The 25,830-nt window shown below is 44.0% G+C and overlaps 2 protein-coding genes across 4 annotated transcripts; one reads left to right on the top strand and one right to left on the bottom strand.

Annotated features, from left to right (window-relative positions):
- Positions 1–166: 166 nt before the first annotated feature.
- Positions 167–15,717, bottom strand: GLB1L (galactosidase beta 1 like). Of its 3 annotated transcripts, none has more exons than XM_044438345.1 (18): positions 15,481–15,717; positions 14,620–14,733; positions 11,310–11,474; positions 9,836–10,008; positions 8,758–8,908; positions 8,479–8,539; positions 8,089–8,183; positions 7,023–7,203; positions 6,872–6,930; positions 6,288–6,409; positions 5,911–5,951; positions 5,514–5,632; positions 4,182–4,256; positions 3,359–3,448; positions 3,129–3,233; positions 2,806–2,937; positions 1,376–1,582; positions 167–919 (listed from the first exon to the last, which is right to left on the bottom strand). In XM_044438345.1, exons 2-18 carry the CDS (start codon positions 14,659–14,661, stop codon positions 698–700), a joined length of 2,040 nt encoding a protein of 679 aa, XP_044294280.1. In that variant the 5' UTR covers positions 14,662–14,733; positions 15,481–15,717; the 3' UTR covers positions 167–697. The 3 variants fall into 3 exon arrangements, with proteins under 3 accessions (XP_044294280.1, XP_044294279.1, XP_044294282.1); XM_044438344.1 differs by having other exon boundaries at positions 3,120–3,233; positions 15,481–15,715; XM_044438347.1 differs by lacking the exon at positions 14,620–14,733 and having other exon boundaries at positions 3,120–3,233; positions 15,481–15,713.
- STK16 (serine/threonine kinase 16) lies at positions 15,692–24,105 on the top strand. The gene is made up of 8 exons (XM_044438350.1): positions 15,692–15,798; positions 17,557–17,669; positions 19,693–19,912; positions 21,066–21,199; positions 21,945–22,065; positions 23,125–23,220; positions 23,376–23,497; positions 23,579–24,105. The coding sequence occupies exons 2-8, from the start codon at positions 17,584–17,586 to the stop codon at positions 23,715–23,717; spliced, it is 918 nt and encodes a 305-aa protein (XP_044294285.1). The 5' UTR covers positions 15,692–15,798; positions 17,557–17,583; the 3' UTR covers positions 23,718–24,105.
- Positions 24,106–25,830: the final 1,725 nt, after the last annotated feature.

Raw genomic sequence — 25,830 nt, 5'->3', positions numbered from 1 at the left:
GATCAATCCTTATTTCCTCACACAAAGCAATGGCTGCAGGAGCATCATTCTGCTGCCATACCTTTGTGAAACCTATGGCTTCAAATGTTAGGCAGGATAATTTTAGGACTAAGATAAAGCCAGGGAGCTTGATAATTTGAATTAGCAGAGAGTTTGTTCAGTGCTATTGATGTTGGATATATGTTTATTTGTGTTACCACCACTTTATGCCTCTTTGTTTATATTTTGCACTCATAGCACTAATGCTCATCATTTTTACAGTATTGTCTGAGTAGATTACAGATGCAGGTATAAATCTGTTCCTCCTTCCTAAAACTTCTCTCCTCAGCCCCCATGCACAATGGAGAAATACAGTGAACCACAGAGCCATGCCAGGCTGATGTAATTTGATTTGGAGGCTAATGCCTACAATCCTATGCTAGCTGTTAAGATTCTGACCTGCTGAGCAGTCTGCTAGAACATCAGCTATGAGTCGTGCCAGTCTGAGTATCTAAATGCACGTTGTTATCCTGATCTCTTCTCCCCCCACACCCAGCTTTAAGCCACAATCTTGACACAAGACAGGAGAACATTGATCTTAAAGAGTACTCTGTTCATTCGATGTAGAAGTTAACATTCTGAAACATGTTGGCTTCAAGGAAGAATTTCTCTTAGAGATGCTTTCTCTTAGAGCAGCTTTACAGCAGGATAGACATTTCTACTCCCCTGTGCTTCTATGCATGAAGCTGTTGGTTCCATTGAGAATGGGCCGATCAACAAAGAGCACGTTGGGCTTCTCTGGAGCACTCTGCAGTTCCAGAATCACGATAGTGTTGAGGGCTGAGGCATTGAGGAGTGGGCCAGGCACAAAGAGCGTTTGCTGGGGTCCACGAGCTGGCCAGAACCGGCCCAAGTTAAAGCCATTGATCCAGAGCTGGCCCTAGGTGAAAACACAAGGGGAGCTTTTGTAAGATAATACTTCTGTCTTATCTGCTTAGTCACTTCCCTGTGTTGCTGCTTGCTCCTAGAGGGAGAAAGTTCTGCTGAGAAAAGAGAAACAGCTTCACTAGTGTAACGGTAATATTCTCTAAGAAATAAATCCCACTAACTTACGAGTACTCCCTTAGACTACAATCCTGTCCATTATTTTAAAAGTTTACCAGCAATTTGATCTTGAAGCAGGGGACAGAGGAAGGGCAAAACTATTTTCATACCTGTTTTTGACCCTTCTATGCCTTTATACAGTGCCAATACAGTAAGTGTACTATACAAGCTGCAACCAGCTGTCTAGATTTGCAAGGAATGCCTGCTTCCCAGATGCTGAAGAAACAATACACCTGCCTATCTGGAGATTGGCCTGCCCAAAAACCTGGGCTTAGTCTCAGAATTGCAGTACCTTGCTCCAGCCTGGAAGCTTCACATAGGAGTCTTGGCTGATGCCAGGTGTTGTGAAGGCTCCTGTGTAGAAAGCAGGTCCTGTGGTCCCACTACTCAGTGAGACAACTGGAGGCCATGCATGGGCCACAGCTGAGTCAATGTCCAGGGGGTAGATAAGCCAATCACTGAGTATGGAGGAACCAAGTGTGAGATTGTGGATTAGACCCTGGGTAGGAAGATGTGATAGAAGAGACAGGTGAGGTGCAGCCTGGAATAACAGAAGAACATTCACCCATCTTTTAAACTACAACTCTGTTATTGATCATTTAGTGCAACTGGTAAAGTTCTTGGCCACTATCCAAATATATCCAACCTTTCCTCCAGCGACTCCTCCTTGAAAGATTACAAGGCTCAGTGCAGTTCTTCTTAAAAGTAGGGTAGTGCTAAGGTACTTTCCCCCTTGAGCAGAACAGTTCCATGTCTGGTGCTAGAAAAAGTACTACTTTGCTATTCTCACATCTCTGAGGAGCAGGATAGCCCTGCAGTGACCCTTCCCTAAACTGGAAAGTGAATGATATCTTTTGGTCTTAAAATGTGAGAGAGATGAGAACTAGGCACAACTTTCCTCTTGGCTGGCGTAATTACTCTATAACAGGAAGGAAGTACCTATGCAGGGTAATTTGCTGATGTGAAAGAAACTGTTAGAGCAGGTAATAGAGCACGTAAATAATCAACACAGAGATACAATTTCACCACCCCACCACTTGTGTTTGGATCTGGTATCAGTCACACTATTGAATGAGGCTGTTAGAACTTGGAGTGACTAAAAACGGCCTGTGCAGCACTATACCTCTTGTTCCTAAGGTCGGACAACACTCCAAAGCTTGTGGAAGACCTCCAGTTCTTTAACTGGACTCTAGTCTCCCATCTCCAGTCACAAACTTTAGTCACAAATTCTTAACTGGTATTCTTGATGGTCAGTGTTCAGCTTAGGCTAGAAGCCTAACACAGCCAGCCATGCCCTTTAGGGTGCAGTCCTATGCATAGCACCCTCAATGCTTGTAAGCTCCCAAACATGGACATTTACAAGAGTTCTCTGTAGGATGGGAGGAGGCAGTCTTTGTTTCCTTGTTCCCCTGCCCTACATTTTTGCCTGTCTGTAGGAAAAGGGAAGGAGGTTGGAAGTGTCAGGACAGCCCATAAAAGCCCCTTCTATGTGTCTCTGAATTATGCTCCTTTGCTCAGAGAGGCATGCTGGCTGGGGAAGGGAGTTGGGGTCAGTTTTGAAATTGAGGTGCTGTCTTTTACCTTGGAACTGGAAACCTAAAATAATCTGTGACTCCTTTGAAGTCCATTGCAACACAACTTACCTCCAGCAGACAATAGTGGAAGCATTAATCAAACCATTACTCTGGCAGTAGTAGCCCCAAGGCTCCTGTCCAGATGTACCTTAAAGTCACTCTCATTGTTCCCAAAGTTGATATGACCCATGTTCTCCACCAACACGTCCAGTGTATCCCCAAGTTGGCCAGATATTTTGATCTCGTTCACTTTGTCCCGTTCTAATGTCCCCTTGTACTCCTGATGAAGGAAAGGGAGAAACAGGATTAACAGTCACTTGTAATTGAGGAGGATATGCAGAGCTGTTCTGTGTGCTCTGACCATCTCACAGTGAGGGTCCAGGACTTGTTTAATGCTGCAGTTAATTGCAGTAAAGGATAATCTTCCCTGATCACAAGGGTGAACCCCCTTTTCCACCTTACTCCATTGACCATAATGTAGGCAAGATCATGGACCCCATTCTCAAGAATACTGAGCAGTTCGGGCTCCAGGATGTCATGTGGCAGAATAGTCCGGTAGAGCATGAAACCATGGCTCTGGAATACAGAACAGAGGCCCCTTCAGGTATGACCAATACTCCAGGCAACAAACAGGAAAGACAATCCCCACCAGGTGCTCAGACTTTCTGACTGCTGATAAAGATTCCTCTTCTGTTTCTTACCTGCTTCAGAGCCTCAAAAGTGAGGGGGAAGGAAGAATAAATCGGCAATGAAGGCGAGATAAGGCCTAGAATGTCCAGTAGAGTCACACGCTACAAGAAAGAGGAGGGTGAGAAAGGAGTAGTTAACTATATTTATTTCTATTCTACTTTTTCTTCCAAAATGGCATATTTACAAAACTACAAAGAACCCACAAATTAAAGTGAACGGTAAGCCATGGACAACAATAGAGACCGCAGACTCAACCATAAACAAATACCTCTCTGAAATGCTATCTAAAAAGGGGGCAAGGCAGTCTACTGATATTCTACAGGAGGAGAACTGCACAGTGGTGGTATCAGCACCGAAGGGGCTTTGAATCCCTACCAGATCACCTTTGACCTCCTCCCTACTTTATCTTCTTGCCTGATCCACTTGCCTTTACCTCTAATCGGATAGATAATAGGCAGAAGACACCGGGCTGTTTCCATGATGTGACAACCCACAATGGATTAGTTAACACATACTAAGGCTGCAGCACATGCTAAGCATGTGCAGCCACAAATCTGAATATGCAAACCTTCCTTGGGGGCTCTTGTGTGAGGGGAGCCTGGTGTGCATAGGTTACACAAACATTAAGCAACCAGCACATGACCCTAGAGCAGGTGTGTATGACAAATCTCAAGTGGAGGGACCTGCAACAAGGTCAGCATAGCTCATCATGGGTTAAATTATCCTTGGCAGGCCATGAATCTGGGTATTGTAGGTCCATGAAGGAGCAGAGTCAGCCTATCTAGCAAGCAAGCAAACTTACTTGGGAGAGAATGGCTTCCACTTCTGACTCACCTGTGATAGGGTTACATAGCCATATGCATACTTTGGGGTGGGGGGTGGCATTGGTCCTGCAGGCACCACCTGAAACTAAAGTTAAAAAACATGTCAAAGGAATTGGGCGTGTGTTTCAGATAATAGCTCTTTACACAGCAGCTGAAGTCGAATATCAGTAGACTATAGTTGCAAACTATTTCACAGGATCTAAGGAGAAAAGGGGAGTGACAAGAGTGAATTTGCGAATCAATGGATTGGAGAAATCAATGATAAAAATAAAGTGTGTTTTTCTGCCTAACTTCATTGCATTGACTGCTCAAGAATGGCAGTCCAGGGTGCAACTGGGAAAAAGCATTTAATTCAACTGAACATCTCAGTGCTGTTTAAAACATTTCTGTTCTTGATTTTTTATTGGTGAGAATCCTTGAGTTTCCACTTTCATGTCTCTTCCGTGCTATGCTGTAATGCTGGGTGTGGGATGAGTGAGCAAGTAAGCAGAAGTGCTGTAGATTCCTTCCTGTGTCATCCTCTGTCTTCTCCCTTCCTGCTGCTATGCCATCCTTCTCTTTCTTCAAGGCAGTACAGGGAGATAAAGTAGTGTGCATGCTCAATTTTAAAAGAAGGGGGCAGAGAAATAGATGAGCTGGAGACTGGGACAAGCAGGACCCACAACCCAACCCCCCACTCCTGAAAACTACCCCTGCCAAATTTGTAACTCATTTTGGTAGACAGGTCTAACTATACACAATAGCACAGCTGATGTCCTGAAATACTGCCAATTCAATTCTGTCCCAAAGAACAAAATTGAATTATTTGGCAGTTAAGTTACTAAACTGAAAACAATGTACAGGCAGTCCCCAAGTTACAAACGCCCAACTTGTGAACAACCTCTGCTTATGAATGAACTGCCATAAGGCCTATTGGCTTTTAAAAAGTACTGTGAAAATTTGTTATCACCACAGAAAGGGAGGCCTCCAAAGCATGCCTTCCTATCCAGAGAGGGAAGTCTCTCCAGCATTTCCATGCTGCAAAGAGGAGGCACTGAGTTCGGGCGAGGACTAGAGATAATCACAGTTTTTCCACTTTCATGGTGGTCCTGTGCCCCTAACCCCTGTGAATGTGGAGGGCTGACTATACGTGATGACTTATATACAAATTCAACTTAAAGATGAATTTCCATTTTCTAAGGAACAGAACTTGTTTGTAACCTGGGGACTGACTACATCTTGATGAGCCTATGTCTGTGTAACCATATGCTTCATACAACAGAGCGGTAAGCAGCCCCTTCTCTTCCAATCAGTATCAAGTGTGTGACTGCATCTCACGCAACTCAGAGTATCGGGCTCCTACCTTGCCAATGACTGTCCGAATGGCATGCAGCTTGTCAGTAGGGTCTCCAGCTTCAGAGAGAGGGGCATCATAGTCATAGCTAGTAGTGATGGGATTGTAACCATCCTTGTAATCAGCACCTGAACAGAAAAGGTTGTGAGAACAAGGCAGGCCCTTGAATCTCCTGATGTAGAAGCAGGCAGCATTATGATGCTTAAGATGTTTTGGCCTACAGCTCCCATCATCCCACATCATTGGCCTTGCTGGCTAGCACTGATGAGAGAGGTAAGCCAAAACATCTGGAAGACCATAAACTGTGCATCCCTATCTTAATGCCCCCTCTCCATTATAGGCACTTCCATTCTGGCCAGAAACTACATTTTCCTAGTCTTGGTTGAAGCAGAAGCCAGACACTCACCACTCCAGTAACCAAAGTTGGTGCCACCTTGGAACATATACCTGCAAGAAGTCCAAATATCACAATAAGAATTCTCCTCCCACTGAAATAACAAGGCAATGACAGAAACAGATGCGAGTGTTGAAACAGTGGGCAATAGATGCAATTGGAATGCAAAAGTCTCTGGCCCAGGATTCTGTAGGGGACCTTTGTCAGTCATGGAAATGACCAAAGATAACAAGAGAAGATTACTCACACAGATGCACTTTTCAGGGAAAAATGAGAGATTTGCAGTAGGTAAGGAGAAGCAGAGCCATGGATTTGCATCTAGCAGCTAGCCCCTGCTTCTTTGTCTCATAAGTTCTATTGCCCACTCTCCCCTATGGCCTCACGGTTACATGTTGACGTTGGCCTCCAATTCTAGTATCTTCTGTAGGCCCTGAGCCACATCTTCGGCATGTTTTGTGGAATGTGGCTCACCCCAATAATCCAGCCATCCTGTATAGTACTCAGAGTTCACCTAGGAGGAAGGTAGAATTCAATCCTTTATGGAGTAGTAGATGAGTCACTTTCAACACTTTTAATGAAGCACGGGAATTAAAAAATGCCAGTGTTGCCCCTGACCATTTTGGAATCTTGCTGTGCAGGATGCATATCTCCTCATCCCCGTAGTGGCCAAGGCAGTCTGTATTTTCTGAGAGCTGGTTACATTGCAACACAGGGCAGTATCTATCCCAGCAGCAGCAAAGTAACCACATCAATAAATAAGGATTCAACACTCATGAGTCCTCTTGCTTCTTGGAAGATACTTGGGAAGCATGGCAAGCAATAGACACCATGGGAGGTGGAAACAAGCCAGAGTATGGCCTAAAAGAAACGTGGCCTTTTTATTGGAGAAATGGGTGCCCAGAAGGAACAAGCAATGGGTGCCCATTACTGAGAATATGGGGTGCCATCATTCCACAGACCAAGGCCCTCTCACCAGTGGCCCTTTTGGCTCAAACCGTCGCTGCTGCTGAAATGCCTTTGTCACGTTCTCATCTGTTAAAGGGCAAAGAGAAGAGCAGGAGTCAAACCAAGATTCCCTGTTGACTCCTGACAATCCCATCTGAGCAAACCCAGCCAGGCACTACCTTGTCCAAAGTCAACAGTGGCATATAGGCCCTGCAGTGTCCCACATCGGAGATCAGATGCTGAGATGCCATCAGTGGTGAAGAGCAGAATTTCCTTGCCAAGGTATGCACGAAAGGTAGCCAATAGGTGACGCATATAGTCATAGTCACAGGCATAGTAGCTTCCATATTCATTCTCTATCTGCCTGGAGAACAGCAGACATTAAAGAATGGTGACTCAGGAGCCCTTACTGAGCCTGAAAGAGCCTTTGCTGTTTTCATCTGTCAAATACTAGGTCTACTACTGTGATACAAAATCCTTTTTACACTAGATGCTGGTCACTCAAGTAGGTACAACTTCACACTTCGTTAAGGAAATAAACATGATACCCTGGAAGTGCCAAGCTCGTAATGCAGGTGAAGGGTTTCATTGTTATCAATATCTCTCCAGATTAATAGCAAGAGACAGGTGTAAAGTAGTGATGTAAGGTATATAAATTCTACCTGGTGCCCCTTTAATGCTCTTCTGCTTTCTAGTATTTCTGCACTTTCTATACAGTACATTCTATAGGCAAGGCCAAGTGGAAGCCCACTGCACCATCATTATCTACATTTTCTATAGAAGGGAAAGTTCAATCAGGATGGCATTTTGCTTAAAGGCTACTCAGTGCTTAGGCAGTGGCAATGAAGTGACATCTTGGTTGGCCTGTTTCTTCTACAGAAAGTTCTAGTGCTGGCCACATAGCGGTAGCTGCACTGGAAATGGCACTGAGCAGCCACCCATACTCTTAACTTTTGCTCACTTGGAGACTGCACCAATTCAACTAGCTCTTCTTGCATTGCTCTAGTTGGCTGCTCAGGCTGGAATATGCCTCAGATCAGAAAGCCACTGGAGAAGTGGTGAGCATCCCAGGACCTGCCAGATTTTGTTGGACTCCTGTTCCCATATAGATTCAGGCAGAATAACTAACTCTCGGAGGGGACAGAAGCTGGAGGCTATGTAACTCATTCTAAGTCACTCACTCCTAATCCTAGAAGTACAATCAGGTGAAACATAATGCTGAAATAGGGCCTACACTGCACGCACCTGAACACTGATGATGTTTCCACCATTGTGGTAGAGACGGGGCTTGATCTTGGGTAGCAGGACATCCAACCATTTGTCCACAGCTTCCAGGAAATCTGAGGACAAAAAGCCACTCGTTCAGTCAAGGTCTGGGATGCTGCTGCCCAATTCCCAACATAGTCGCTAAGATAAGAGGTCTGAAAGGGCCTTTCGGCCGTTTTACAACCCTCACAGGGATATTTCAGTTCTGCAGAAGAGATATGGGAGCCAGGAAGGCCAGATGAGTGGCATTCTACCAACTTAGTATGGACAACCCAGAACCAAAACAAAGGCATCCAACAATCTGTAGAGTTCAAATGAAATCCAGAGTGCCTGTCACCCACCCTCTCTGATTAAGATGTTCCTTCTTACCTGGATCAGATGTACGCAGGGTAATATTTGGATGTGTCAACAGCCATGATGGAAGGCCACCCTAGGAAAGAAGGTCAAAAGGTCAATCTACCTTGCCAGTAAAATCTGAGTGTGTAGATGTTTACGCCCCACTCCAAACAATGAGAACTAGTCAGAAGGTGAGAATCCATAGTGGAATGTGCAGATCTGAGGTTTATTATCATAAACATAGTTGCTGAAGATATGAGAACAAGCAAAGTGAGTCACAATACCTCTGAACATTTTTGCAAAAGCCCTCACCATTTCCCATTCAGCACAAATGTAGGGTCCAGGTCGTAAGATCACCAAGAGGCCTAATTGGGCCACCAGGTCCAGGAATCTCTCGAGGTCTCGGTTTCCAGAAAAGTTGTAGATACCAGGAAATGACTCATGGTAGTTCCAGGGTACATAGCTGAGAAATAGAAATACATATTTCAGCTTGAAACAGGAATCTGAGACAAAGAGGACACTATCAGAGAGGGGTGCAGAACTTCAGGCCTGTGGATCAAATCCAGCTCACTGAGGTTCCGACCTGGCCTTCTAGGTTTCCCAGATGGCCATACCCTTTTCCCGCAACCATCAATGGTTAAACATTTCCCCTGCTTTTGTGCAGTTTTTTCACTTTATTCTAAAAGAATGGATTGCCTCTCCTAAGACATACTACTGGCAATAAGATGTAAGCTAAAATATGCTATTTGTGGCTCCACCTCTTTTCCTTTTGGCCCTGCACACCACTGGAATGTAATCCCCCCCCCCCCCCCCACACATACACAGAGCATCTGAAAAAAGGAATTTGGCCCTTGGTTTGAAAGAGGTTCTGCACCCCACCAAGGAGATTTTTTTGGATAAAGAAGACAGAAGTCTATTAAAATTGGGGCCCCGAACCCTACACATTACCCATTCTTCTTCTTTGAAGTTCATCTGAAACCTTCAAATCTAGCTTTTTAGACCAGTATGTTAAACTATTGAATGTAAACATCAGGGGTAAGACATGAACAAAAAACCCCATTTTCCAACTTGGGATCATGCAAAGAGGTATTTCTCCTAATCTTAAAGAAAAAGTGGGAATAACAGGTACAGGTTTAATTTTCTTCTTGCATTCCTTCTTGTGTGCTTTAGATAGGATGGTATGTATATGCACATATGTATGACATCTGTGTTTTCTCATTTTGAGCAGCAACCCTAAAATGCCCTAGATGAGATTGCTGAATACACTGAAGGCCTCGTTACTTGGGCCAGCTCCATCCTTGCTCAGCTTGAGCTGTTCACCTTGAGCCTCCAGACTCCACCACACAAAGATTTATGTTCCAAAATAGTTCTGCTTCCACCTGTCACTTACATTTGCACAGCATTGAGGCCACTCATGTACATCTTGAGAAGTCGATCTTTCCAATAAGCAGCAGGAACACGGAAGTAATGAATGCTACCTGAGATATAGCGAAATGGAACACCATCCTTGAGGAAGCAGTTATTTTCATAATCAATGCTGAAAGAACGGGCTGCTGAAGTGACCTGGCATCCAGGAGCAGGGAAAGAGAACATATTTAATAAGCTGCAACATTACCCCATACATTGCTAGGAGATCAGATAAGGAGTGCCATTCCCTGCCTCTCTGCCATAGCAGGAGATAGTTGAGGAGCTCAGGTAGTAAAGTTGACACTGGCTGTTCTCATAAGAATCTTATAATGTTGCTGCTTTGCATGGAGGCTTCCTGGATTCACTGCATACCCCACACATAGAAACCTGGTGTGAACAGTAGATGAACAAAAGCCATGGTGTACGCCTGGTGTGATTATGAATGTGCAAGCTCCAAAGGTGTTGCAGCGTGTCGGCCAAACTCAGCTGTTCAGGTTATTTGAGGATTAAACAACTCTTACATTAACTGTCAGTTTGTACTAGGGTTCTCTGAGAGTTGTTTAACCCTCAAATAATCCATAGTGGCCATGTTTGTATCACATGCCAGAAGCCCACTGGAGGCTGCATATTCAAATAAGCCATGCTGAGCCTGCCATGTCATGTTAAATGGGCCAGACAATGCAATCTCTCAGAATGCAAATACGTATGACAAGCATTCCCTGAATGCAACCCAGTACACATAGGCATGTCACACAATATGCCCGCACATGCTCATGTTCATCTTATTCCACTCTCTACATTTTGCAAGTTCAAATCTAACTTCCATGTCAAATTATGCACCTGAGGCTCAGATCCTCTTCCAAGGCTCCAAGACAGTCCAGTATTCCTAAATATACCTGGATACCACATAGGGCCTATTTGCTGAGTCACATTCTGGAGCTATTAGCACCATCCATTATTTTGTGTCAGTATTTGTTCCTATTTCCAGCCAGCACACACAAACACACACACACGTAAGATTTTGTTATTTTTAGTCCTCTTATGTTATCCTGCCCATGAAATTACTACAGACTGCTTCTCAGTGGAGCCCAACCATCCTGTCTCTGCTTTGTAGATGAAGGAATGGCATTATTTTCTTGTTGCAGAATATTTTAAAAAGCAAGATGGAGATGTGCCACACTGGGGATCTCCCAGATACTCATATCACATAAAAGATCTACTCAGTAGCAGAGCCGATAACCCAATAACAAGAGACAGAATAACAGCTGGGGGATGGAAGAGTGGTGCTAGAAATATTCAAGCAAGAGCTTGGTTTCAAGTTTAACTGTAAGGGGGGGGGGACCTAGAGCAGGCACTAAGGAAATCCTTCAAGTTCCCTTAGCTGCCCTGCGATAAAAGTCATCTCAGTTGCTTCCACCAAGAAAATGCCCTCCCAAAAGCTCCTTTCTCTTCCTCACCTGGAGTTGCAGGTCCCCCAACAGCACGACCACCACCAGGGCATACAGACACAGCCCCATCTCTTTGGCAGCAACTTCAGCCTGAGACAGGGAGTAGCAGAGAGTCATCACATGACCAGTTAGTGGGCAGGCTCTGATGCTTTGTCCAAAGTTGGGGGATGGAGCCTGCAAGGCAGGAAGCAAGCACAAACAAGACCTTTTAAAATGAAAAAGAAAGAGGACAATAACTGTGCATCTATATCCAGAGTCAGTGACCTTATAACAGAGGAAGAGATCATGAGGGACCATGCTCCCTCTGAATCCAAGGAGTAGAAAATAAAGGATCAGCCCTGAGGAAATGGAAACTGATTTCTGTACTCAGATTTCAAGAAATCCGAACACTTCCTCAAACTACCAGAAACATTCGAAGGTATTTGAGGTATGGGGATCAAAGCAGGAGGAGAGAGAGAAAAAGAGAGAAGGCAGAGCTTGTATTGCACAGCTATCTGTCATTTGTCACTAATGATTTTAATCAGGCACAGAGGATTCATGAGTGTGGCTCTGTGCAGTAGAACTGGCTCCTACTCATTACATCCTTGTCTTAGATAAGATTTATTTTACTATCCTTTATATGTAAGCAATATTGGGGCACTTTTAAATGGTCTAGTGAAGTATCAAACATAAATGAGCTGAACTAAATGGGTTGATTAAGCAAGGTCTTGTTAAAACAGAATCTGAGACACCCAACTGATTACACCAATAAATAAGTGAAAAGAACAGACTATTTGACCTCCCTTAGGTACCCTAAATGAGAAGATTCCTTTAGATTAGTACTGGATGCTCTCACATTACATTTAACCAAATGATATGGAGACTATGAGTGATGGAAAATGCACCCTCCTCCCTACCACCAGCAGCTTGTTCTAATGATTAATTTGTATTTTTTGCTAAATTCTGGAAACTGACTTCTAATATGGCTAAACCTAGCTTTAACTTCCAGTCATTTAATTAAATTGTATTTTGGCATCCAATCTGCCATTATTAATCAGTGCTTATTTTTCTTTGCAAGATAAAAGATTGTGCTGTTTCAGCCTTGTTACATGCTGTGACTTGTGCTTAAACCATTGTTTCAACACCTTCCTGGATCTGCTCCCATATCTAATACTAAAACAGAGTATGATTTCTCACAACTATCCCAACTGATACAGTCCTGTCCTTGTTATTCCATGAGCCCTGTCCCTCTCAATTTTTCAGGAATTACAGCAAAAGAACTGGCATGCAAGTTCCTCTGAACTAAAGCAATGATAAAATGTTTATTTGGGCCATCCCAACCATTCAGTATGTATGAAGTTTCCTTATACTGAAATTGGCCATTGGTCTACCCAGTCCAGAATGGTCTCCTCCGACTGGAAAGTCTCCAAGGCCATAGGGTTGAGGTCTCCTGTGCAGTGCCCCTGAACACAGTGTGCCCACAGAACCTCTTTTAGCACTTGTCAGACCTTCTTATTAGTAAAGTTATTTTTAAAAATCTGTTTAACTGGGCAGCTCAAATGCTGAATTAAATGCTTTTTTAATTTTTATTTAAAAATGTGGGCCCCAGGGGCATTCTTAGAAGATTAAAATGGCTGTTGCTCAACATGTCTAGCCACTCAGAAAAAAAAAGCTTGTTTTTGTGAGTAATGGATGTTTCCCCTGCACTTCGTATTTCTTTGAGCATGTCCAGCTTTTGCATCATTATGAAGTAAATATGTGATTTCCACACCAGCTGTGTGGGACAAGGTGTGATCCAAGTGGCGATCTCAAGTTGAAGCCCTTTTCTGACCTTATATTTGGCTATCCAAAGTACTCTAGATGCTGTCTAAAAGCACTAGGATCACTCGGTTTATGACTTAAATTGTACCGGGAAGCCAGTATACAGAGGTTGCATAATTTTTCCAATAGAAATAATCAGAATTGTCAAAGCAAATCCTCAAATTACTATCTAACCATTCTATCAAGGGCATAGATAAAACATGGTTCACAGATTATCCCGTTTGCTTCCTGCATCCAAGGCAGTGGACATTGTGGTTAATGACTCTACATGACTTAACTGTGGCTACATTTGCATCTGTAGTATATCATTCAATTTGGGCCTTCCATAGCATGCAAGGAGCATGTTATAATAGTGTGATGCATGACCATCAGTGCCCAGTGAGGGTATCAAATGCAGAATCCCAGAATTAAACCTGACAAAAATGTATCGTAATGATGTCATATATTAGTCTTTAGATAGCATTTTGACCATTTTGAGAGCATTCCATTGTACTGCTCTCAGTGTGAATAATGTTTTATTTGGCACAGTATCCAATGGGGAGCTGTGCCTCTGCCAGCTCTGCTGAGAAGGCAGGATCCACGTCTTGTGCAATGAAGATTTAATTCTTCCTAAAGCAGCACTGAAATTAGCAGAAACACTCATTTCTGGATTGGCTGAGTTGGCAAAACCCCCTTTTGCAAGAAATACTGACCTGCTCCATTCTGAAAATTAGCATTTCTATTCATTTTTAGTTGCTCCCACAAGTGTTGTATCTCCATTGTGCAAACAGTAGGTACCACTTGCACAATGCAATTGGTAGGACTGTGACACCTTCTTGGATCTGCCCACAATCTGGTTAATCTGTATGTTTTCCTTCTCTTCACCTTTTGTATTATATCAAAATATAATAGTTTAAAAAAATGCATAGCCCCAGTGAGCTTTTACCTATATCAAACTTACAGCAACTCATTTGTCAGCTACAGGCCCTTTTACTCTGAGGGACTTTAAAGTCACTCTGTCTTTTCAGCAGCAAGATTCCCCTGCATAATCCCAGAATGAACTATGCAGAATATCAAAGCCAGAACCACACCACCCGTAGCATCACCACATTCTGTGCCACCTCACAATGGGATAGGATCTTCTAAGGAGCACAGATCTCATGAGAATCACTGATTGGTGCAAATTATGAGAAACACATCAGGGTCCAGAAATGTCAGCTTTAATATGATTCTAATTCACAATGAGGCTACATGGAATACTAGGAAATCCTGGGGTCATTCCATGAAGCTAATCGGTGGGAGATTCATTGCAGGTAATGCACTTCTTCACACAGGGCACAGCTGAACTATGGAATTCGCTATCACAAGATGTAGTGATGGACAATCATCTGGATGTCTTTAAAACAGTTAGACCAATTCATGGGGGAACACCAGTTGCTGAAAATGTGAAAAGTGGTGTTTTTGCACTCATGTTCTACTGGTGGTTTCCCACAGGCAGCTGTTTGATCACTATGTGAACAGAATGCTGAACTAGATGGACCTTTTGACCTGATCCAGCATGTCTCTTCTTATCTTCTGACATTCTAGGGCTTCTAACACTACAGATTAGAAGGCATGGTGGAACTATTCCTTCTTTTCTTTCTTAATAGCTTTTCTGCAGTAATAAAAAGACAGAAGAAAAGGTAGGAAAAGAACAGAAAGGTTACAAATGTAAGATGTCATCTGAACTCCACCCCAGAAAACTCATAAATGAGGCAGAGTTTTAATGTTTAAGAAGGAATAAAATTAATATCATTGTTACAATTATTAATCTTCTTAATTCCAGTATCTTGTGGAGGCTAGAGCTGCTAGACTCAAGATGGAGAAAACTCACATTCAAATCCCTAGACAGCCAGCAAGTTCACTGAATGCTCTTGAGCTAGCCACGATCAGGGATAATGTATAAATACTGCCCTAAGCTTTTGAAGTAAGGCGAATAAAAATTTGATACAATTTATTGTCTTAAAATGCCTAGTTTGCTGTATCTTCACCAGATCCCTGTGAAATAAACTACAAATGAACACAGGAGACCTAACCAATGCTGTAAGTGTAAGGCTCCATCTATAGAAGGGGCTCCTATCATTACGAATCAGAAGGCATTGTGCAGATATTCTGCCTTTCTCCGAATATTCTAAAATTAAAAGCGCGGGGGCCTCTTTTTAAAGTTCAACAATGACGTTTGCCCTTCCCGTAAAACTTCGTGGACGAGGCAGAGCGCAGGTTTCATAAAAACCTCGTCTGGAGGCCACAGACTTATGAGCACTTACTTAGGAATGAGCCTTACTAAAGGCAGTGACTTACTTCGCAGCAAATACGCATGCGCCTAGAATTAGCTTCAAGCTGCAGTCCTAGACATACTTACCTGGAAGTAAACTTCAGAGCAACCAACGAGGCTTACACTTGAGGAGGATTAGGATTACTGAATGCTCAGGATTACCCTGTCAGTCTCCCCATACCCAAGCTCTGACACTAACATTCCGCTCCTGAGTTCCCAGACCGTCACTCTCTTTTCCATGCAAGGCCTCTGCTCGTCCGCCTCACCCCACCCCACATGGTTGCTAGGCTACCCTCCGCCGACGGCTGTGTGGATGGCGCACGATAAAGACGTCAGCGGATGGCGTGAGTCGCTCTGGTCGCACCGACGCTCTGCGGGAAGCCTCTGTTCGCTGGTCCGAGACGGGTGAGTACGTCGCCCCCTCCCGCCCCTCCTTTTCCACAGGTGGGCGGGGCTCTAGGATGAGCGAGGATACGGTGTCTATGGTGTCTTATACCTGTCGCCAGCCTGCTGGGGCTAGAAAATGTGTCGGGATTTTTTGCTGCATCCCAATTAATTTGAGATCCGTGCCCCGTAACCTAATTTTAAATGGCAAGGATCTTCTTTGGCACGAATGACGTGACAATAAAAACGATCGTGCCTCTGGGCACATGCAAAATGTGCTGCCTACATTGTGGAGTCATTGTAGCTGTTGACACAGATGGGTTTAGAGGAAAGGCATCTCGTCTGCTGAAGATGAATCCTTTCTCCACGCGCTCTCGTAAATGTCCTTTTCCAGGAATAGGGGGGAATCTGAGCTGTGTTGTTTCTGAACCTCTTGTACTCGCTCTGGAGTATAGTAGCTCATTTAGATGGATGATTCCACTTGGAGTCACTTGAGTAGGAAACTGGTGTCCTGTGTTTACTTGCTTGTAAAATGAACTGCAGTTGACACCTATCAGGGAGGTGTGGATCTCAGGAGAGTGTGTGTGAGATCCACATGCACTACAGATCTAAGTCAGCATTAGAAATCATTACATTTCCAATGAAATAGAATTTACAGCAACCCTGGTGTGGGACTTCCATGAGATATGTATTAGCTGTATTTTAAAAAAGTGAAGCATTTGTAAACAGCAGCATACCTCTGTTAGTCAGAAAATGAGACATTTTTTACTTCCCCTCCTTCTTTCCAAGTTGAGTTGTCAGTTCAAATCCTTCAGTTGGTATCCTGTCTCAAGTTTCCTTGTATGTTGGGGGATGCCATTTGTGTGCCACCACAGACATGCTGCAGCACAGTATGCCCTTCCTGAGAATGAGTAGGGGCATCTCAACCCTCCTTTCCCTTCTCAGATGAATAGTGGTATTTTGCATTCCTGGGGGCAGTAAGGAGACTGTTTGCAATAAGTGAACATGTTTTCTGAAAATGTAGCTTTTGACTCATCACCATATTTGGAGGGGAAAATAACCCTCACTCCTTCTGCAGCAGCCCTCCCAACAGATTAACTGGTGATGGGGCAGAGGATCTCAAGTTTGTCTTCCCTTGCAACATGAGACTTGAATCACTTCTTTGAAGCATTCTGAGACCATTTGCTCTCTGCTGGTGCCTGTGTTGGTGGATGCTGCCTTTTAAAACTGCATGTGTTGATTGGTGCAGGGAAAGTGGGTGGGTGGGTAGATGAGCCTGTCTTTGCAGTAGGGATTAAAATCGATAGTCTTGTGTTCCCTTCCAACTCTATAATGAAGGCCCATATTTCCACTGCAAACACGTCCACGCTTTAATATCTTCAGGAGAGGCTCTCACCCACATCCAACCAATTTCTGAAGAGTGTTTGGTGGAGGAGAGGACCTTCTCGTTGGCTGCATCCAAGATCTGGTACTTTGTTCAAGGAGGCACATCTAAACCTTTCTCAAATGTCTTTTCATGGACAGGCCCATTTTCTTTTATTGCAGCTGGCCTGTTTTGTTGGATATCTTCAATGCTGCACATTCAGATATGGTGTAATTTTAGTTTTCAGCCACCTTCTTGGCATCAGTTTTGTTCTTATATTGTATTTGTATGTTTTATGATTTTAATGTTGTTGGTTATCATGGCTATCATGAAGGAAAAGGTGGGATACAAAGCATCAACATCATCAATCCATATAATTCTGTTGTGGACAGCTATTACTTTCTTGTCCTCTGTAGGGCCTGAAGGATGTTGGAGTGGCCATCATGGGTCATGCCCTATGTATTTGCTCAAGGGGAACCATCACCATCAACAACAAGCGCTACCTTTTAATCCATAGGCTTGGAGAGGGGTAAGTATAACACAGCAGAGGGCAATGCTCATCTTGCACGCTGCCATTGTCAGCAAAGCAGGGAGGAACGAGCCTCATCTAGAGAAACCTGGTCCAACCATTGCAGAGACGATATTCCCTCTGTGCAAATCATACTTCTCCCATCTGGCTTCTTCCCAAAGGGTCCGACTATAATTCCTACCACCCCTAGTTAGCTTAACCATATGCCCTACTTGGAGTTGTCATTCAAGATAATGGGGGGAACCAGGTAGGGAAAACAGATGTGAATCCGTCCCAAAATATTGTCTTTTTGCGCTTCTCCAGCCTAATGTCCTCGAGATGGTTTAGACTTTTGATTCATATCAACTCTAGCCAGCATGGTTGGTTAGGAATATTGGGAGTTGTGTTCCAAAACATTTGGAGTGCACCATCACAGGGAAGGAAGGCTGTCTTAAGGTTTGCCATCCTATACAAACACATGTTTGCTACATACCTCTTTCTTAGCTTTTACATAGCAACCCATGAATAACTTTTTGGTGTGACTTCCAAATCCAGGCCCTTAGGCTGCTCAGGGCCTAACCAACTCAACAGTTAACGAAATATACTGTGGATTAACTCCTGGATTGTTTAGCCCCTAAAGAATCCTGCAGATCACATTCACCAGGAGCTGATTGTGGATTGTTGAGCAAAAGAGGAAGAGGTGTGTGTGCTGTAGACCATATACTCATTCAGTCATGACTATCCATTTATTTTTAAATTGATAGTTTCCCATTATGTGCAAATCAGACCATACTTTGCTTGAATTTGTCCCATTTGACCTTATAGTTGAACAAAAGAGCATAAGATTGGACTACAAATTACTTATCTAAACCACTTATTCCATTGCCTGGTCATTTGTTGCAGTTGTAAATTTTATTCCTGAGTAATATGTAAGCAAAGTCTGCTTTTCTACAACTTGAACCTGCTGCCTCCCTTCCCTTAGTAGCCTTGGTAAACAGACCTTCTCCCTCTACTTTATGTCATCTTTTAGATACCTAAAACACATGGAACTAGGCTGTCAGATTATGTTTTATATCTGATTATGAAAAAAATGCTTAATGTTTCAAAAGAAACAGCAGGAAACTTTGGGATCTTGGGTGATCTGTCCCAATGTTTACCCAATGGCTTACAGATACTTTCAGCATATGGTTGACCTCCCTAGTTATTGATTAATTTATACAGTTCTTGTGCCTTCTTGCCCTATTTGCCAGAGCTGGATACAGGACAAGGAGGAACCAGAAGGTGGTCCTTATGCCAAAGTGCTTGAACTAGGCCTTGTCCCCCAGACAGAGGACAGGAAGGAGGAAAACTGACACCTCCTTAAAGTCTTCTCTTCCCCCAGTTCCCTCCAAACTTGTGACAAAAGAAGGCTCATGTTGATATTTTAAATACTTGTTAGTTTATTTAAATATGTCTATACTGCCCCTGCATCACCAAGACAATCATAAAAATAATATAACTGTAAGCTAACCCCCCTCAAACTGTTTTGGACTGTAAAAATGGAGGGCTTAGTAGGCAGACAACATGAGAGGAAGGAAATAACCTAAGTTATGAGCTTTTAAAGTTGGGAAATATCTGGTTGGCGGGAAGAAAAAAGCAGTCTGAATTCTGTCTGCTTCATTGAAATACTTCCATCATAAAGTAGTAAAGTTAGAAGGGGCCAGAGGCCTATTGGGTCCAACCCCCTGCTAGGTGCAGAACATCCTCAGTTGCATCTTGAAAAACTGGTTTCCTGTAACTTAAGTCCATTTTTCCATGTCCTGCACTCTGGGATAATTGAGAAAAGATCCATCCTTTTTGTGACACCTGTAGAGTGCTGTCATATCCCCTCAGTCTTCTCTTCCTGAGACTGAACATGTTCAGTCCTTTCAAATCTCTCCTCATAGGGCTTTGTTTCCAGTCCCTGGATCAAACTTGTCTTCCTCTGAACCCTTTCCAGCTTGTCTGCCTTCCTTTCTCTGCCAAGCTGCCCACTCTGTTCTTGACATACCTCCTCCCTACACAGTGGCTTTAGTTACGTGGACTTAGTTGAGGGGCTGCACGATGGACGTTTCTATGCATTGAAGCGCATCATATGCCACGACAAAGAAGATCGCCAGGAGGCCATGCATGAGGTAGAGATGCACCTGCTCTTTGAGCACCCCAACATCCTGCCTCTGTGTGCACATGCCATGGTGGAGAAGGGATCCAAACATGAGGCCTGGCTCCTGTTGCCTTTCTTCAAGGTGAGTATCTGAGAGGTGTGTAGCATCATGTCTGAAAGCTGAATCTAGGTATACAGTACAGATGAGTAACCACAGTGCTTGCTGGGAAGTGTAGGATTTGTGAATAAATCATGTGTTGCTGGGAGGTGCATGATATACTGTGACACCATTCCCAGAGAGGCTGAGATCTTTCTTTGCTGGAGCACCCTTCTGGTTCTTGTCTCTCCTGAGTGTACAAATTCATCCTCAAGATAGAGCCAGCTAATATAGCTAAGTCCACTAGATCTAGAAAACCGTTCTACTTAGGTATCAACTGCCATTGGTTCAATAGCCTCTCTTCATTATAGAGTTATATTTATCCTACCTTTTGGTTCCACTTAGGGCCCCCAATATGACTTTCAATTACACTTTTCAAATATAATGCAGTTTCATTTTTAAAAATGAAGCTGAATTAAACACCATAACTGATAAAACATAATTCACAGAAAAGGTGAGGGCACTTAAGACAGCCTAGAGTCTTGGTGAATAAGATGTTAACAGAAACCAAAAGGGCAAAGAGCCTCCTGAGGTTGGGGATTGCACAGGCAGGCCACTGTACTTGAAAAGGCTCTGTCTCATGCCCCAGCCAAGCAGACTTCTGGTGGCCCCATGACCCTGAGCAGGGCATTCGGTAAAGAGTGTGTCAGGGAGCATGTGGTCCTTCCAATTTTCTGTTTCCAAACTGTTATAGGTAATAACCAGCACGTAAGAACTGTGCTTGGAAGTGAACAAAACTGAGTGTATATGCCCTGACCTGAAAACCAGGTAGCACTCTGAATGTATTTAGCTGAAGATCCCAAGCACTTTTCATAACCCTCACCGTAATCTATTCTAATCTGCTACATTTCAGTAATCTATTCTGGATGCAACCAGTGCATGTGTGACCATGGCTGGATCTGCTCTTTCTGAGAAAGCACACAAATGACGCACCTGCCACCCTCCTAGAACCCACTGTCCCTTGAACCTTTGCAGTTGGCAGGGCGGTGGAGCATATGCACGCTGCACCAAACCAGCCTTCGGGCTATTGTGCCACAGACTGAGGGACCCAGCATATAGTCAATCTACCCTTAGCCAGTCATTCTGGGGAGAGAATGTGCAGTCCTAGTCATCAAGGCCCCCTGGCTTCTCTTTGCAGAGAGGGACCCTCTGGCAAGAGGTGGAAGCTCTGCGAAATGAAGGTGCCTTCATGCCTGAGGAGCGGATCCTCTCCATCCTTCATGGTATCTGCCGGGGCCTGCAGGCCATTCATAACAAGGGTTATGCACACAGGTGAGAAGCTGCTTGCCAAAAGCATTCTGGGACTTTTACAGAGATGTACGTGCTCAGGGAGGTGGGGAAGTAGAGTTCAGATGAATGAGTGGTTGTCAATCAGCATTGTGAGCACTGAGAACGAGCCGTTTGCAAAGGTAAGGAACCCCATTGTGTCATGGAGCATCAATGGCAATATTATTATTATTATTATTATTATTATTATTATTATTATTATTATTATTATAACATTTCTATGCCGCCCCTTGCCGAAACCTCGGGGCGGCTTACAACATGATAAAATACATTGAAATACAATAGTACATAATAAATTACCATTAAATACAAAAATACAAAAAATACATTGATTTACAAATATAAAATTAAAATTATCAGTATAAAATAAAAATATAGGAGGAGAAATATATATATATTGTCAATAGGGAATACCCAAGGTATGAAGATACTGTTTGTTTATTATATTTATATCCTGTCTTTTTTCCTTCAAAGAACTCAAGACAGTTTGCATGGTCCTCCTTCTCTCAATCTTATCCTCACAAGAACCCTGTGAGGTAGATTAGGCCTGCAGTCACCCAGTGAGGTCGAGCAGGAGCTAGAAACTGGGTCCCTTGGATTCCAGTCCAGTGCTCTAACTACTACACCACAGTGGCTCTCTTGCATTTAATTATGATTTTAAAGAAAGAGCAGAGCTCTGATGGTTCTATGACTCAAAATGATCAAGGATCCTTCCTCCTTCCTCTTCCAGAGATTTGAAACCTACAAATGTGTTGCTGGATGATGATGACCAGCCAGTGCTGATGGACCTAGGCTCCATGAATCAGGCACGCATTGAGGTGCGGAGTTCGAGGGAGGCCATGACTATACAGGTATGAGGTTGGTCTGATGGAAAGGAATTGGGAGGTTAGCTTCTTTAGCCAAGATAAAGGGGAGGATTCCAAAGTAAATGTCACCATAAAAACCAGAAGCTCAGACAGACATGCTGTTCAGCAGCAGAGGGAGAATGTTTACAAGGGCTTGCAAAATGAAATGGTGGAGTACTCTGCAACCTTTTGTTCTGCAACATGGAAAATCTTGAAGGAGGGGCCACAGCTCAGTGGCAAGCACAGGCTGTACACTCAGAAAGGGATAGAAAAGACATAGGAAGGTGCATCAGACCATTGATCTGCCATGCTCAATATTGTTTACACTTACTGGCAGCAATTCTGTAGGATGTCAAATTTTCCAACATTTTCCAGCCCTAGCTGAAGTTGCTGCGGATTCAACCTGGGACCTTCTGCATGCAAAGCTGGTGGTCTGCCACTGTGCTAGGACCCTTTGCCTAAAGATCTCAGACCTGCTGCCAGTCAGAGCAGACAGTTCTTAGCTAGATGGACCAATGATCTAACTCAATGCTTCCTATGTTCGCTGGAGCTACCCCTATACCTCTCCCTTAACCACAGTCACCTCACATTGGGTCTCCCTTAACCTGCCCCAGCCTTTGGTCCAAGGGAGGAAATGGATTGCAACAGCTTTTCCTTCCTTCCCATGTACTGTGGCTCTTGTTACAAGCAACTAAGAGCAACCATAAGGGACGTATCTGTAGAATGCAAGATTTCTATTCAGATTATAGAGTTGCAAATCGTAATGTGACCACTCCTAAAATACACATCTAAAATAGCAGGCCTGTGGGTAAGCAGGGAACCTGGGATTTCTTTCTTTGGTAGGCAGCAGCCTGGTTGAGTCTTTCCTATCTTTTTCTGTTTAAGATTGCTGTCACTGTTTTGAAAGACAGTTTTTGCTGCTCTTAGTGGTCAGGAGGAATTACAAGAGGAAAAAGTTAGGACTGAGAGATTCTGTTTGCCCCCTGACACACACACATGCACACACGCACACACACACAGCAGTTTCAGCTCACTTCTGTTTCCTTCTCTTACTTTATCTCACAGGACTGGGCAGCCCAACGTTGCACTATCTCATACCGAGCACCAGAGCTGTTTTCCGTTGAGCGCGAGTGTATTATTGATGAGCGTACAGATATCTGGGTAAGGGCCTTCATTTCTTCTTGGAGAATGTGTCATGTCACGTTTCCACAAGGACTCAGAAGGATGGGACATGCTGGTCCATCCCTGTGTAGGGGTGGGAAGAGCTGTCTGCACAGTTTCTCACAGCTCTTGGGCCTCACTTTGCCTCTGCTTAGTCCTTAGGGTGTGTTCTGTACTGCATGATCTTTGGTGAAGGGCCTTATGACATGACCTTTCAGAAGGGGGACAGTGTGGCCTTGGCTGTGCAAAACCTTCTCACTGTGCCCCAGAACACCAGGTGAGGAGTGCCTGCGAGGAAGGGAGGGTTGTGACTGCCCTTCATCTAAAGAACCTGGTATGATTCACCTCTCAATTCCAGGTACTCGCCTGCCTTGGAACATCTCCTCTCCTCTACCATGGTGGTGAATCCCCAGCAGCGGCCGTACATTGGTGATGTCATCCAGCAGCTTGAAGAGATACAACCACCTCACACTGGACAGGACATCACACACATCTGAGCCTACTATGTGTATGATAAAGACGGGGGTGGAAGAGAAGTTGCCTGCCGGATGGGACCTTACACTGAAAGTGAAGAATTGACGCTCCTTCCTTGTGTTTCTGTTCCGGGCTAGGAACACTCCCGTTCTGGGGCCATCTCCTGCTTGGTACCGCCTCTGTCTTCACTGGGCTTCACCTGCTGTGGTGACAGTTATCAGCTGCTTCTACAAAAAAGCAGCTCTTGCTGCAGGGGACCCAAGAGACCTCAGCAGTGGAGGATAAAAAGGATGCCCAGGTTTTTTGTACTCAAGTACAGCTTCCAGCTAATTATTGAGGGGCCAATACCCTGTTTGTTTGGTGCAGGCATGCCCTCGTTGCCTGTGTGCTGAATAAAGTCTTCAAAACAAAGCCAGATAAACACTTTAAATACAGGCTGCACATTTATAAACTAGTACTGGGGAGCAGTGATCCAGTCATAATGCTGTTCCCTCAGCATCCCTTTTCCATTCATCCCGTTCCATTCTTCACTAGGTAGCCTTTCCATTTTCCAGGCATAGAACTATATTATGTGTAAATTAAGAAATTTGCTGTTTGTGTCACTTATGCTGGACCTGCTAAATATGCAGCAGGACAGACAGCTAAATAGGACAGGAGTGAGCAGAAAGGGGATGTTTTGGAATTAAACTCCCAGTATTCCTGAACATTGGCCATGCTGGCAGGGGCTTCTAGGAGCTGCAAGTTCAGAGCACCTGGAGGTATAGCCTTTGCTCACACTTGGTATAGGCTAGGTAATATTTCAGGATTTTAACCCTTTGGCTTTTTCCAGAAGAGTAATTAGATTAAGCATGCTTTCCCCAACCTGGGGCACTCTGGATGTGTTGGATGACATCTCCCAGCATTTCTGACCATTGGCTTACAGTAGCCAATTTGATTTGAAGTTCAAAACAGGTGGAGGACATGTTGGGCTTCAGAGTTACTTTGACACCTTGGTGACTAATTTATTATGTCATAAGATTTCTTAGTCATCAGGGTCTTGCAGAAGTATTCACACACACACACACACACACCCTTTGAACCTTTCCATATTTGCTACCTGAAATTGAAATGGCATTATCATCACTTGGTAAACAAAATACACTTAACACTATGAAGTTGCAAAAGTATTTTTTATTGTGGCACAACAGTTAACTGAAACAAACTGGCACTTCTTGGTTGCACAAATGTCCACTCCTTTTGGTGTGACATGACTAAGCTGTGGTGCAATCTGCTGTCTCCGGAAGTTGCATTCAGTGCTACACATTTTGCACAGTGGAGCAGGGGGGTGAGATGAAAGCGAAGGCTCAGCATGTTATGTTTGTCTTCAGTGCTATTTGCTGCCTGCAACAAATTCTGTTGTCAGCCACCGGATGCATGTGGATGTGTGCAAGGAAAGGCAACAGCTGCCCTTGACAAGGTTAACAGTGGCAGAGCACTCAATGGCAGCAGGGTGAGGCTGGTTGTGTGTAATAGTGTATGCTTTAAAGGGGTTTGCAGGAGCAGCCACTTACAAGGAGCACCCACCACCCTTTGTGGGGATGGGTAAAGGCTGGATAATCTAGTTTTAGAGCCCCATTTTCCGGCCCATGTATAGACAAAGCAGAAATGGAGGGGAGAGGAAGGGGACTGGCTCTCTGGTACAAAGGAGGGTAGAACAAAGTTTACAGAGAGGCCCTGCCAAACCAGACTGGAGCCAGCACATTTTTCCAGGTTGGCTGCAACCATTGCCCCTTTTCCTTTCAACCCTTCCCCCAGTAGTTGTGAAATTCCTGAAAGAATGAACAAGTTCTTTGTATGGAGAAACAGCCAGCAGAAGATGGGAAGCGAATACTTTTCACCCAAAGTACATTCTGTTCTCCCTCATACCCACTTCAGTGCACACTTCCTCTCTTTAGGCAAGCCCACAAGCTGGATTATGAACCCCTCCACAGGCAATGGCCAGAGATGGTGTGTGTTACAAGTCCAACAATACCTGGGGATCCATGTCTGGGGAAAACTATTTTAAGTTCTTTGTACAAGTGACTCACCCCAATAAGGCAACTGAAATGAGATGAGGTTAGGAAAATAACCCAGCTTTTCCAAGAGAAGATGAATATC

Source organism: Varanus komodoensis, unplaced genomic scaffold (genome assembly GCF_004798865.1).
Source record: "Varanus komodoensis strain SLA01 unplaced genomic scaffold, ASM479886v1 scaffold32, whole genome shotgun sequence".
Taxonomy (NCBI): domain Eukaryota; kingdom Metazoa; phylum Chordata; class Lepidosauria; order Squamata; family Varanidae; genus Varanus; species Varanus komodoensis.
The sequence above is the reverse complement of the archived record's forward strand: the minus strand, read 5'-3'. Positions and strand labels throughout refer to the sequence as shown.

What these genes read in the sequence shown, in the direction of transcription:
- GLB1L (XM_044438344.1), bottom strand. Translation starts at nt 14,661, where the DNA reads ATGTCAGAAGATAAGAAGAGACATGCTGGATCAGGTCAAAAG. An exon ending in TTGAGCCAAAAGGGCCACTG is followed by an intron (nt 6,410 to 6,871) that starts GTGAGAGGGCCT and finishes CCTTCCTCCTAG; the next exon opens with GTGAACTCTGAGTACTATAC. An exon ending in TTCGGACAGTCATTGGCAAG is followed by an intron (nt 4,257 to 5,513) that starts GTAGGAGCCCGA and finishes TTTTAACTTTAG; the next exon opens with TTTCAGGTGGTGCCTGCAGG.
- STK16 (XM_044438350.1), top strand. Translation starts at nt 17,584, where the DNA reads ATGGGTCATGCCCTATGTATTTGCTCAAGGGGAACCATCACCATCAAC. An exon ending in ATGAGCGTACAGATATCTGG is followed by an intron (nt 23,221 to 23,375) that starts GTAAGGGCCTTC and finishes GCCTCTGCTTAG; the next exon opens with TCCTTAGGGTGTGTTCTGTA. An exon ending in ACTGTGCCCCAGAACACCAG is followed by an intron (nt 23,498 to 23,578) that starts GTGAGGAGTGCC and finishes TCTCAATTCCAG; the next exon opens with GTACTCGCCTGCCTTGGAAC.